The 14,363-nt window shown below is 45.2% G+C and overlaps 1 protein-coding gene across 3 annotated transcripts in view; it reads right to left on the bottom strand.

The window, feature by feature from the left end:
- Window positions 1–14,363, bottom strand: part of SUFU (SUFU negative regulator of hedgehog signaling) — a 101,310-nt gene that overhangs the window by 19,424 nt on the left and 67,523 nt on the right. For 2 of the 3 annotated variants that reach the window (XM_064514163.1, XM_064514164.1), the window contains exons 9-10: window positions 4,046–4,180; window positions 2,417–2,555 (exon numbers count right to left, since the gene is read on the bottom strand). In XM_064514163.1, the coding sequence (XP_064370233.1) occupies window positions 2,417–2,555; window positions 4,046–4,180 (274 nt within the window). The remainder of the gene's footprint in view (window positions 1–2,416; window positions 2,556–4,045; window positions 4,181–14,363) is intronic. The other variant, XR_010389751.1, reaches the window with a different exon arrangement.

Raw genomic sequence — 14,363 nt, 5'->3', positions numbered from 1 at the left:
GCCTCAAACGTGACCTGGAAAGGCTGTTGATAGAAATGGGGCATATAATCTCTGCGGTCTAATGACTCCTTGCCTTTTCTGCTGAGACTGCTAAAATGGCTCCTGCCGAGTACCAGCTGCAGCGGTGATACGGACACCTGTCTGGTAGGAATGGCACTGGGACCTGCCAAACTCCTGTCATCTGCTAATCGTCCCTTGGAGCCCAGTGGCTCTCAGCTCACTGCTTGGCCAGGGTGGCTGGAGCTAAGCAACCGCGCAGCACCTCTCCGGCCTGTCCCACCTTGGACACGCTCCACTCCAGCCCGTGAGATGTAAACAGGAGGTACTGTGTTTAGTCTGCAGGTTTGGGCTTTCACTGCACCAAAGCTCAGGGCCAAGAGGAGTCAGTCTCTGACTGTCACACAGCCTTGGCCAAGATTTTTCAGGCTTGTTCTTCCTCCCCCAAGATAGGGAAAAAGTCCACAGGAGGAGAAGTCTCTTGTTTTCTTGCCTCTACGCAGCCCCTCCATTTACATGCCTTTGCAACAAGCCCCTGCATTGCAGTGATCTGCTTTCAGACGCCAACTCTCCTTGGAGCTCATCACTGTGCCTGGGGTCCCAAGTGAGGTAGGAGACGAATCCTCTGCGGGCCTCGCTCTGAAAGCTTTGCAGGGCTTGCCAGCTCGGCTGGCCCAGACTGTTAAGGGACTAAACCAAACAGAATTTGCCTCCTTGGAAATGTTGTGCACCACAATTTCTTTTACTTCTGAAGCAAAGCCACACGAACCTCCCTCCTCCACTCCCAACACCACAAGGGACTGCTGAGCACAGATGAAGCCTCCCATTGCATATTAAGCCAAGAGCCTCAGACCCTCCCACATGTATCTCGCAGAACCGGGTGCTCCTCCTCTTGTCCCAGGCTGCTTTTAGCCTCCCTTCCTCCCCCACCCAGGCTGTCCTCCTCCACTCTCATGACAGGGACAAGGCAGGAGCCAGCAGCAGAGCTGGTCATGTGAGAAGAGAAGATCCAATGCATTAACCTTGTGTAGGAGACAGGGCAGGGAACTTGCTTCTCCCTACCTCTCAGTAGCCAGAAATCCCCCACCTTTCCCTCCTACTTACTAGAAAAATTTAACTAATTCTTAGTGCGCGAGTAACAGGCATAGAAGCAACCAGGATCAAAAGGGTTAATATAAGTTACATGTCTGAATGGTGACCTAATTATTGCCATTCTTCACTGTTTAGAGGTTACCTGACTACTCTACACATCAATACACTTCAAGATGTGATGTAAATGCAAACAAACACTTTTATGTTTGGGGTTAACACAGTCACGAGATCCTGCGTATCATGTGTTGGCAAGCGCAGGAGCCAACAGCAGATGACCCACCCTTAAACCTGACCGTTTGCTGTTAATCATTGCAGGAGTGTTGCACTTTCCAGTCTGTACAATCAAAGCTCACAAGTTCTTTGAAAATCCCTACACACGAGATGATTCTAGCCAAGATCGGCTCCTTTACAAGTCACACAGATTTCCAGGTAAGACCCTCCTCTAGACTTATGAACACAGGCAGTGGAATACCTTGAAAACAAGTCACTGGAAGGTTAATTGCCGCACTGTAATTCTAGAGGTCTGAGACAGATGTTTGCCTTAAAAACAGGAGGAGAGGCAGGAAGGCCACAGTGACAGCGAAGGCAGAAATGTACTGCATATATACAGACCCTCAGAGATGGGATTTACCACATATGTTTACAACCATGAAGAACCTAAAGGTTGGAAGAGCGCAAAGACCTCATACCAGTAGTGCATCATTGGGGCTCAGTAGAGATGACCCTCAACACCAAGTGGACAGGGATTCCAAGGAAAATCCCTCGTACAGAAATTGTGTGGGTGCTTCACATAACTACTGCATTTGCCAAGAAATCAATAGGAAAGCGACAGAACCAAAGGTGGCGGCGCTCTGTGTGCCACTCTCCTTTAAAGGATGATGTAAACCTGAGATCCTGACTGTAGGATCAAAGTCCCACAGCTTTCCCTTGAGATCAGCTTGCTAGCTCTTCTGCCCTGGCTCCATTCTGGTTTAGGTCATTCCACTCTGCCTCCCCAAATTCCTTTCTGGAATAAATCAGAGTAAATACAGCCTGCAAAGTGTTCTGTGACTCCAGGAAACGGACACTATTGCATTCACAGATGACTTTAGAACTTTCCAGCCCCTGCTTGTCATTTTGATTTCCATTAATATAAATAGTAACAGTTCGACATTATTTTTTGAGTATATAACTACTGAAAACATTATGCAAGAAGTATCAGAGATGCTGCAGCAGAATATACAGGCTTCTTACACTTCTAAGCCACACAAGCCCTTCGCAGGATCATTTTCAGGACACTGTAAAAGAAGGATGGGGGAGAAAAAGAAAGAAAGGGAGGTGCTCTCACTTGTAACCAAGGTCCATGTGCTGCATAGGGGTGCTCTTCTGTAGCAAAGGCTCCTTCTACTCCTGTTGATACAAACGTGATTGCTGTATCCCCTGTAATGCTTTTATATGTAAAGTGCCGTCCATGTAACAGCCTTCCCCTGTAGAATAAAATGTGTGTGTGAACCGAGATGTTGTGAGCTACATTCAACAGAATGATGATGATGTATCGCTATAACTTCTGCCATCAATGCGGGAAACTATTTTGACAGCAGCAACCATTAATTTTTCTTAGGAATATATGAACAATTTGCTCCACAAAGCAGCTCATAAGTCTCTTTCTGAGACAGGGATTTCCCTCCTTAATTGTAGGGCCTAGTATCAGAACCAGAATACATCTAGATCCCACCGCACACCTATCCCCATGATGAGGCACTGCTGTGTGTAAGGCCAGGGACTGCCAAACCTTTCAATAAGATGAAGACTGCAGGAGAGAATCCAGACTCCACATCACGTGGCAATGTGAAAATACATTTCCAAGCAGGCCCATCAGAGGGCCAAACTTACACACAGCGACAGCACCTGGCAGTCCATTGCCCTGGCACTTGACAAATGCAATCTGTACCACTTAAGCATTTCAATAAAATGCCTAGAAGATGTACGTGCATGACCATCACAGTATCCCTCACCTTTTCTTCATTCAGTGCTTTTCACAAGGCAAATCATGACTCTGGTATTTATGCTCAGAGTCCCTGCGAGACACATACACATTGCTTCCAGTACATACCTGGAAAAATTCCAGGTAGGATATATGGTGCCTAACAACTGAATCACAGTTGCTCGATGCGCTACTGCTGGTCAGCTGAGCTGTGGTAAGTGACCAGGGCAGACTGCTCACACATTCGCAATGCAAAATAAAATACGTTCATGTCAACGGTTACACTGGATTTCTCAACAGGCAAGCGTGCACTTGTTGTTGATAACTCTGGCTCCACAGATGTGTAACTCATTAAGCCAAAGTAACTCAATCACCTGCAATCATTGTCTCTACCCCGCAGTTCATCTTTGTGTTAAGGACTACAGCATTTGTCATGAGCATTTCTAAAAACAGCGCTGACTGAAATTGTGGAAACCTAGAAAAGTCACTTATAGTGGTATGAGCAGCCCGAACCTTCAAAAGATAACAGGTAGAGCATGCACACAATGTTTTGTTCCTTCAAGCATGTAACTGACAGAATTTGTCTACAAAACACACTTGCATGCAGCAACTGACTGCAAACAGGCTTTGCACAAACACTTGTATTAAAGTCCACAAGCCAGAGTTATCAACTTAAGGCATTTCTGCGGCAGAATATGGTAATGCATCCCTTATTTATCACAGAGTTGCCAGCATTAGACTAATAAAAAAATCCCATACAAACCCTCTCCTGTTTCAGCACTCAAAATACACCAGAGGAAACAAAAAGAATGAGAAACAATCTTACCATGATGAACACACATGCAAAGCATCATCTGTTTCTAATGTGTTCTGGCAAAACATCTCAGCACTGGCCTTTAGAGATCCTTTGCATGCATGTCTATGGTGAAACACTGCCACAAAGCAAAACCACCATGCTAGCACAGAGCCGAGGAGGAGGACAGCTTCGCTCACCTTAGACAGAGCGGAATCAGTGCTCCGGACTCCTGGTTGAATTTCAGGTGTATGCTCTCCAACTGCCTCGTGCGGATTAGCTCATGAGGAATGATAGCTGCTGAGCTCTCACTTTCTAAACTGTCCTTACGGCTTCTAAGAGAAGAGAAAGAGGGTCCATATTTAGGATTCCAGTGCTGTGAAAAAACACACACCTATTTCCGCTGTGATTCAGAGTGGCTGTGCAAAAATTGAAGGACACAAGCAAACTGCTATCAGGGCGTATCTGAGCTGTCACCAACCCCTACAGAGATGCAGGTCCCTTCAGCCTACAGATCCCAGCATGTAGTTCTTCACCTTGATTTGATGACCTAGGACCTCGACTGGTGAATACACATGGTGCTCACCTTCCCAGAATAAAAGAAATATATTTCTGTGAAAAACTGGAGAAAAACTACACTCTCTCAGAGCCTGAAGCACTATAAAATGGCTTGGAAGAATTAGCAGATGTCTCTTCATCCTTGTGCTTAATCTTCAGGGTTTTTTAGGCAACAGCCTGCCTGGAAGAGCTGTCCAGTCTCTTTTGCCCTTGCTTGAATACTTTTCAGGTCATGAGGCATCTCTGCAATTCCTCCCAAATCATTTCTTTCCACCATCAAAAGCTTTTGAGTACCCTTTGCTTCCACCAGCACCAAGTGAAACAGCCACAATACAAAATCTACACATGACATGCTGGATATCTGCAGATTGCTCTCCCTTTGTGGGGAAAGTGGTGCTGCTTTAAGACAATGCAGACCTTCTTCCTTACTCATTTATTCATTTCTGCAAGGCCAGCATGTTGTGAAGCTATGACTAAAGGTTATATTGTTACACGATTAGGAACTTTGCCAGACAGAATCCTCCAGATAACCAAACAGGTATATCTCAAAATATTTGATCATAAATATTTTATATGTTCAAAGAGCAGCAGTGTGACCCCTTATTTGATGGTACAGAATAAAGGAAGGAAGGACACAGTTCCTTTTGCTCAGCAAATCTATGATTTTGGGGGATGCAATGAATGTGATGCATCTGACACATGGTTTATGTTTATCTGACCTGGTCATCCATGTGAATTTAACAGAGGCAAGACTTTGTTAAGATAGTTTCTATAGAAGAGAATCACCAGAGAAGGGGGACAGGGACAGGAGGAAGGAGATGAGAAAAAGATGCCATATTATAATATGTTTTTATCTTGCCAGACAAACCAAAATGAAACAAAGCTACCAGGCCATGGCTCCATTTCTGAGCAAAGCTGCAATATGCCTGGCTTCTTCCTGCACCCAAGATGGGACCCACCTCTAAAATTTATCTGGAAAAAACTGTAAAGAATCAGCGTGACCCTCAGAAGATGACTTTTTTTTGATTTATTACCTTATCTCCACTTGACTTTATGAATGGGTGTTGTCCCAAAATTACTCCCATCCACCACATGCAGACATATGAACAGAGTTCAGTGTGGCTTCCAAACCAGAACAGCCTCTGCCAAGTCACCAGGGCCCAGGTGAGCCTTTCCCCTGTACTTGAAAACTGCCCACTCTGAAATGAGGATACCAACTAAACCCTTTGCATGCTGTTATCTTACAATGCCTTCTTGCAAATGTCCAGCATGCCCAGGACAGATATATGCACCATAAATAAATAAATAAATAAATAAGAGCAGCTCAGCTCCCTGCAAAATAAAGAACTGCAGAACATGTCCCAGCTTCTGCCTTAAGAGCACACAAAAGCAATAATGGACCCAGCAAAGGCACAGCAGATCAGAATACTGCTTGTATGTGAGGGGTGGGCTGATGGGCTGACAGTCAGCACAGTGTCAGTCTGATGGGTTAACCCCAAAGCAAAGACACATCACGCTTTGTAGTCTATAGGTGGCACTTAAAGCTGTGTTTAATCTAGTTCAGCAAACATTTTACAGCTCTTTGTAGGTGGGGCCTTGGAAGAGTACAGTGGGCCAGCATTTTGCAGGCTGATTACCTGAGAAGTGCACAGTTGATTAATGATCAGTTGACCTTAAGCTAAGCTTCGCTTGAACTTCCTTATCAGATCTTATATACACAGTGAGCTGTGGGAAAGTCAGCCTGTGGTCTACCGCTTCCCATCATTCATTATCAATCCCCACCAAAAGGGTCAGCCATTAGCAACGCATGATTTTCATGCAGGCCATAAGCTTGCACTCATTAAATGCAGTTCCAGAGTTTATGTACCCTGGAGCAGATCAAGAGTTAAACAGCAGTGTTATTGCTACAGACAAGAGACCGTGCCCTTCTCACCTCGACTGGCTAAGTGTGCTGGGCACGTCCCCTAACACTGCTTCCCAGGCGATGAGTGCTGTAGCTTCGCGTTTCAGAAGGACGGCCAGTTGGACGACAGTTCCCTAAAATCCCGGGCTCCAAACTCCGAGCAGAAGGTGAGTTTTCAGATTTCCCCTGTGCTAGCCAGTAGAGCTGCCAGCACAAGGGGGCCGCAGTCCTGAGGGGAAACAGCCTCCGGTTGCTAATGCAATAATAGGAATGCCGACAATATTCTGCAGGCAAGGGGCAAAGCTTTCTAAGTCTTGTTAAAAACAGCAAATGCTGTTTGTCATTACGTGCTCAAGAAGATGTTGAGTAATGTATAACTATCAAATGGAACTGTCATGACTTTAAGGCTGTCAATAATTATGACTTCACATTAATAAGTAACCAGCCCTTCTGTCAAAAAGGTGAAGGAGTGAAGCAAAATGGTAGTTAATACTTTGAATGACATGAAATTATTAATCCTTTCCACAAAACTTTTTCAAAAAAGCCACTGTCTCTGTGTTTCTTGTTTCACGTTGGTGGCACACATACAATTTCAGCTACATGAAGTTACGGGTGAAACTGTGACAGCAGAAACCAAATAACCTTCTCTCTCAGCTACACCTTTCTAAACAAGAGTTTTGTGTGCTGGGCCCTTCTGGACATGCTGTGGATTGGACACAACATATCGAGAGGTCACAGTGCTCTCTACTTGGAGTCAGACTGTAGCATCCGCTTTGCTGCCTTAATGGAAATTGCAATCTCAGCCTTGGAGCTGAGGTGACTAGTCCCACCTCCCCAGCAAGGGACCCCACAGCACTTTGTTCTAGCTACGGGCCCTGCTGTGGTTTTGCGAGCGTCCCTCAAGCATGTTCTCTGTGGTGCAAAGGTCGTGAGGGGGAGATGAGCATCCCATGTGGGCTACTGGTTGGACCCATGTGGTGGCTGAGGCAAGGAAGTTGGCCCATACTATCCACAGAGAGGACTGTTTTCTCCACTACTTTTATATCCAGAGGCATGTAAATTTATGAAAATAAAACAGAGCAAAATACACCTAAGCTGTTTTCAGAGCGAAGGGTGTTAACAGGCTTAAAGTTTGTAAAATGTCCGGAGATGCTCAGTTGGAAGGTGCATGAGGAAGGTCACAAAGCAGCCCTGACTTTCAGACTCTGGAACACGTATCATGACACAGGGACTCTGTAAGACCCATTAAAATTCCTTCATCGGAAATGGAAATCCTTGTACACAGACACTTCCCAACGGTGATGGCCCAGATGAAGGGTCAGTAGGACTTCTAGAGTGTTATTAATAAAAAGCTCCTGTAATAACACATTCTGCCATTCACAGCTTGTAGCTTTCGGCTTTAGAAGGAAATGTAGAAAAAGTTTGCTTTCTAAGACTAACATCTCTGATTTTCTGACTGTCAGTTACCCATAAGCCTTTGCTTCCTCCACCCCATCACCAAAGAAATCAGCAGCAAAAACTGGTGGAGTTTTATTTGTTATGACTAAGATCTAGCTGACTATCATGTAAAATGTTGCAAACTTTGTCTATTCCAGATTTAATGCTTCATCCAACCCACACAAAAAATTCATGTTTCTCAGTGTCCAGAAAAAACAAGTCTGCAAAAGCCAGGGCTGCTGCATTAGGAAAGGCTGTCTATTTAAATGGAAGCAGCATGCCGGAAATGCCCCAGTTTAAGGACTGCACATCTAGTGTTTTGTGAAACTGGAGGGGAGTTGGAGGAGATTAAAGCACATTTCCCTCTGATTGGGAGCTTGTGGGAGGTGTAAACGTGGGCAGTTGTCAGATTAATTCTTTAGATGATTACATTCTTTTTGTTTCTTTAAAGCTGTTTGTAGTTGGGTTTGATGTCTCCTGTTCTGGGCAAGTGTATTGCTGCAGTTACCAAGGTGACTTTAGCTGACTTTCAACTATTTTTTCCAGCTTCAGTTTCTACCAGTAGCCTGCTTCTGGGTGGAGGGGAGAGGGAGGAAATGATGCTTGTTAGTTTTGTTTTAAATCTCGTGAATGAAGACTAATAGCCTGAACTTAGCCAAAGCCATATTTGATTTTTTAAGCAAGGTTTCTGTGAGAGGGGTGGTCAAACCGTTGCAAAGGGGTCAAACGTGGACTGCAGCCTCCCCAGACCTCTGTCCACAGGGAGGAAGGGCCTGAGGAGACTACACATCCCAACACGCTGTGCTCCTTCTTGATGGGTGCAGCCACACACTGGAAGCTGCAGCCTCCACTCAGGGCCCTCTCTTTGCATTAAGGATGAGGGTGGCTGCAACCTGCTTAATTTTATGCCAATTGGCAGCAGCCCTTGGGGATCCTGGAAAATCGCCAATGCAATCACTGGGTGGCACAAAGTTTGGATGTCCCCTCCTTGTAAGTCATGTCTATGGCAGCCTCTTTTCAAGCAGTCCTGACAGCAGTTATTTTATGGGATTCAAAAATAACCAGGTTGATCCAATTAAGAAACCTGATCTTACTTATCCTTGCATTTTGCTTTACGATCAGAGTGCTTGAGCTCACAGCTCTGTTACTGGACCAGCCCTCAGTTCCCTTCCAAGCTCTGCCACCGACAGGGCACCATTTCTCTGCATTTCCAAATTACCTCCCAGGTAATGAAACCGCAAAGGAGAGGCTGCTGGAAGCTGTTCACGACAGGGACTCTGTAGGAATGGGTGCCACTGCCCCACTATCCTGAGTTACAGTCACTGCTTGCTTCCCAGGTACAAAACCCTGTGCCATGAGCTGGCAAATGCAAATAATTCGTGCCAGCTTACACAGCCAGGACAGAGAGGTTGGCCCACTTGTCTTCTCCCGCCAACTCTGGCTATTTCCCACTTCCTTATTCCTTAGTGAAGATACACTCAAAGATCGCTTAAGTGCCAGCAATCTTCCAGTGTCTTTCCCACAGCTTTCCCTGAAGGGCAAACCAGCAGTTGTGGGAAAAAGCCCTACAGCATCTTGGCACACAGACTTATAGGACACATCACAGACGCACAGAGGCAAGTGCAGAAATGGGGAGGACACTGCTACACAGATCCTGCTGTGATCACGCTCAGACAAAGCTAGCTCAAGCGCTCAGATCTGGGTGCTCATCATCCTGGTTAAACCGGACAGCAAAAATGTACTGTGTGTATTTCCTGGCACAGAAGAGCTCCAAGGACAATGCCAGCAGCAACAATCTTCTTGCCACTCACATATCCCTCTGGAAAGCTGCATAATAACTACTGTCAGTGTTTGCAGGGGCCAGACTGTTCTGGACCTAGAGCTGAACTGGGATTGAGAGATTTAAGCTGTGCCACTGGCACCCTGCAGACTCATGGGCAAAGTCAAACAACTCCTTTATGCATTAGGTATTCTGTCTGTACAACTGAGACATTTTTCCACGCAGGGGTGTTGCAAGGATTAAGTCAATGTTTGCAAAGCACTTTTGGATTCTCAGATGGGGAAAGCTATGCACAAGTGCAGCTTAGCATGGTGACCACTCTGCACTTCTACTGACACTGGTTTTCCAGACATTTGCTTTCCTAGTTTGCTGGCTTGTCACCCAGCACTCAGCCTCATGCCGAGAGACACTCCCTGAAGTATACCGCCTCCCCCCATACAGCATTCCTTACTCAAGCAAGACACCACTGCATGGCGTCTCGATGAGAGAGTATGCCTAAATAAGCAGGACTGGATTGGAAACTTACTGCTTAGTGGTTGCAGGATCGGAAAGTCTAGCCAGAACTAGACAATTTCAGAGAACACTGAAATGCTTCCCTTTATGTAAAAGTTTGCCTCCAAGAACCGAAGACAGGAAACCAGCTACACAGACAACAGTTTCCCTCTGCCCAAGTAAAACAGCAATCAAAACCTAGCGCAATTGGAAGAAGCAAAGTGCAGACTTGCCTGCACTATTACCATTAAGAGCTTCCTCAAAAATATTCCTCAGATGGAGCTTGTTAATTTGCATTAACCTAATGCTACGCAAAGCATTTACTGAAAGAAGAAATCAGCATGCCCTATTTATCAAGTAAAAGGAACTACACAGAGCGGACTCCAGTCCTGCAAGTGGTAGCGCTGTCATTCATCTGCTCCTAAACTTGGCACTAGAGCAGACTAGGTGCCAGTCTGGGGTTATCTGAAGCGGACTTCTGGAGTGACACAACTTCTCTCTTTCCCCACATGGGAAGGGCAACAACCTGAGATGCTCAGTGTGCAGTGCACCAGAAGGTCACATCCAGGACAGTCCTGCCAGCCCCACCTGCCGGAGGGTTGTTCCCTGGTCTATTTGCCAGGAACCTACTTACATTTCCCTGCACAGCTGGAAATTGTTCAGGACTGGATAGAATTAGCACACGGGCACAGAGCTACCATATGTTCAGGGTTCCCTAGACTCAACCTGTTTTTCTGCCTGGAAATCGAATGCAGATGGGATCTTAGATCTTTGGGCATGTCCTGGGTTCCCGGACAAATGACCACTGCGCATGAGTGACTCACCACTGATGCTGGGGGACCTTCCTGCGCACTGTTGTCTGGGAAATCCCAGACAAATATGGGAACTGTGCGTGAGCTGCCTGTTGAACCACACTGCTTTATCCTTTTTGAGAAGGGGGAGAGATATAAACAATAGAGAGAAGCTGGATAAGCGCTGCGTTTTGTCAAAGTAACACAGTCTTGGGAGACCGTTCTCCACTACTCAGACGTCACCTGAGACACCAGGGATGTGGGTGGGCATTACTTGAATCCTGGCACAATGAAGTGTAGCAATTACTGATAATTCTAGCCTCAATTTACGCAGTACCACAGTTTGCTAGCTCTAGGTTTCTATTCTACGGCTCAGCAGACAGGAGCAGTAGAGCTGTTTGAGTCAGCCAAGGGGCAGAAAAACATCACTTTCAGCAACACTGTGTGATCAAGGGGACCCTTGAGGAGTGGAAAAGGTCAAGAATTCCCCTATCCCAATCCTGGCTCTCACTGCAACTGTGGCAAATTAACTCCTCTGTCCTCATCTCAGAAGTGGAAATGCTGCTTACCTACCTCACAGGAGAGCAGAGAACTAATTGCTGGGGACAATTAAAGACTCAGCCCCAGAATTTTACTACATCAAGAAATTAAACAGGGAACTAAGCAAGACTCTACAAGTGTCACTGATCTTTGACATCTGGAGCCTCTGGCCCACTGAGATCTTAACAGCAGCAGTGTTTAGTCTTGACATCCAGACTTTCCCTATTGATAACAGCTAACAGTATCCAACAAGGGCAGAATCTGCACAGTTCAGGAGACTGGGAGCCTTGTGTTTTTGTCTGTCTGAATAGCACCTACCAAGCTGATGTGTCCTAAAAATAATGTGCTGCTATAAAGTACATTTGTATTCATACATGCCTCATTTTTCCAAGTAGTAATCAAGAGTATTATGCTACCTATGGTCAAAATGATTAGTCATGTTTCCAAAGATTAATTTACATGTTCTTTTGTTTAATGCATATGAACTGATTTAATGGCTGCTTATGAACTGAGCTAACAGTCATTTTGAGAAACAGATGTCCAATGCAGTTTCAAGCATTAAGAGTGCTTTTATTCATATCCGTAGGAGAAAAAGGGCTACACAGTCTACAGTAATAACACTAATGAATCAAAGTGCTCAGCTGCCCAACTGGGTTTTGACAGAAACCAGCTTTTTCTCGAAGGAACTTTTTTTAGGACTCTGGGACAGCAAACTGGTAATATGCATGCTTAACATGTAAGTATGTACTTTGCTGGAGCCAAAATACTGAATTAAGCCCTATCTGCAATGAAACAATGTGAGGCTTTTGTATAAGTGCTGAAAATAACTGCACAAAAATAGGGAAGTTTGTATGGATCCCCACAATTTATATATTTTACACAATTTATAGAAAATTTATACAAATAAATATTAGAAAGTTTGAGTGTTTCTGGTGTTACTTTGTGACACTGAATGCAGAACACAGGTTGTCTGCTCTAAACCCTGACAGATTACTGTGGGTGGGTGGCAGGGCTAGGATAAAAGAAAAGGAAGAAAGCTACTAGGAAAGCAGTCAGTGGCTGCAAATCTATGGTAAATAAACAGCACATTCCTCTTCTGCATGAAGCCATTAGAGTCTGTGTCAGACTTGAATGTCTGAATGTCAGCTGGGTGCAAATTTGATGGCCCGGGGTTCTGCAGTGCTTCCTATGCAAAGCAGATTTGGAACAACTTGCCATGCCCTGACAGAGCACTTCTGTCGAGTTCCTGAGGAGCCCCCAATGCACCGGTTATTCACAGGCCCTTGCAAAACCACGGGTTGGATAGTTTATGCTCCGATGTGTACAGTGCAGGATATGATTACACACAAGCCTGGCTCCCATCAGCTAGCACCTTGTAATCGTTAACATATTTATCCTTGTGGTGCCTCAAGAAGATGACATTGTTATTAGTCCCATTTTATAGATTCAGAACTGAGGCTCAATACCTAAATGACTTGCCTTAGATTACACAAGATTTACATTGAAGGACAGAACAGAGTTCCAGCTCTACCAGGCCCAAACAAGGATGGTACCCAAGGGACAAGGTCTACGTGCAAAGTTGTCCTCCATGTCAGGCATCTACCCACGAGTCCTACAAAATCACTATATCCATACTAGGTTTGGTGCCTTTCATGTCTTAGCTTTTGCCACTACAAGTACCTGTAGGGAATGTGGATGTAGATATACTACTACATGCAAAAGCTGAACTTCTAAGCTACTTCCCTCTATAACAGTGGGAGATGAGAGACTCCAGACCATGCTGAGGTACTAAGCAGCAGGTTGTCCAACTTTGCTCAAATGCAGACTATATGCTCAGATAGCGTATTAAAAATGGCCAAGACCTACTAAGATCATTCTCTTTTGCTCTGTGTATACCACATTGGGCTGGAAAAAACATGGACTGGTAAGTGTTAGCCACAGCAAGGGTAACAACAATCAGGCCTGATTTCACTACAAGTTAGTCAGAGGTTGCAAACAAACACTGCTTCGCAGCACAAGCCACTTCTCCCAGTAAGGACATGCCGTTGAACAAATTCCATTTTATCTGCTGTGTGAATTGGGGGGGGGGGGGGGGGGGAGCTACTGTACAAAGAAGAAAAAGACCTCTTCCAAACTCTGACTAGTCAGTAAGCATGGAGGAAGGAGGTGTCAGGAAACACTGCTGTTTAAGTTGAGACCTCCTCTATTGCTCAGATGCTAACTATCAGCAGATTGACTGCAGGCAAGACACAGTGGTCTGATAACTCCCTTTCCTTAACTGAATCACTATTATGGAGAAACAGGCTATCTATCAGTTTCCACGCTGGTAACCATAGACCTCTGAGCAATGTATTGATCTTCTACGAGACAAACACTGGGAACCTGCCATTCCTACTATTAAAGCTTCAGGGAAGGCGGGTGCAGAGCTGCTACAGGTAGGACAGATTTGCTACAAAGGGCACTACACAGATACAAAGCTCCAAATTTGACCTACCTTCCTCTCTGCCTCAGAACTGTTAAAAACCCAGGTAAATATTTGTGTGTTCCATCTCTGACCTCTGCTAACATTTCAGCACTCTGTCTCGAGCATATCTCTGTTTACCTTACCCTGGATAATATAAAGCTTTCTTATCTGAGCAAAGACTGCCTCCCAGCAGTGAGTCTTACCCAGCAGCTGCCTCCCTGCCCTGATGAGCACCCCAAATATTTCTGGTTGCCCCAAACCTCTGTGAACACAGGGCTTTTACTGGGCGTGCAGATTCATGCAGGAGCCCAGTATCCCTGAAAAACCCTGTTCAGTACTTCTCAGCCTTCTAAGGCTGGGTGTGATTCTTGCAAATCACACGTTATCATTTTATTTTTCCAGTGGGACCAACCTTTAGGCAGAAAAACACCACTCAGAATCTGAGTCAGGTCAGAATCTGGCTCGATACAATCATTACATAGAAAAAATAAGATTATTCTTAAAGCAGTAATAAAGCCATTTGAGATGTTTTTGAAAAATACCACTACCTCAT

The sequence above is a fragment of the Dromaius novaehollandiae genome, chromosome 6 (assembly GCF_036370855.1).
Source record: "Dromaius novaehollandiae isolate bDroNov1 chromosome 6, bDroNov1.hap1, whole genome shotgun sequence".
Taxonomy (NCBI): domain Eukaryota; kingdom Metazoa; phylum Chordata; class Aves; order Casuariiformes; family Dromaiidae; genus Dromaius; species Dromaius novaehollandiae.
The sequence above is the reverse complement of the archived record's forward strand: the minus strand, read 5'-3'. Positions and strand labels throughout refer to the sequence as shown.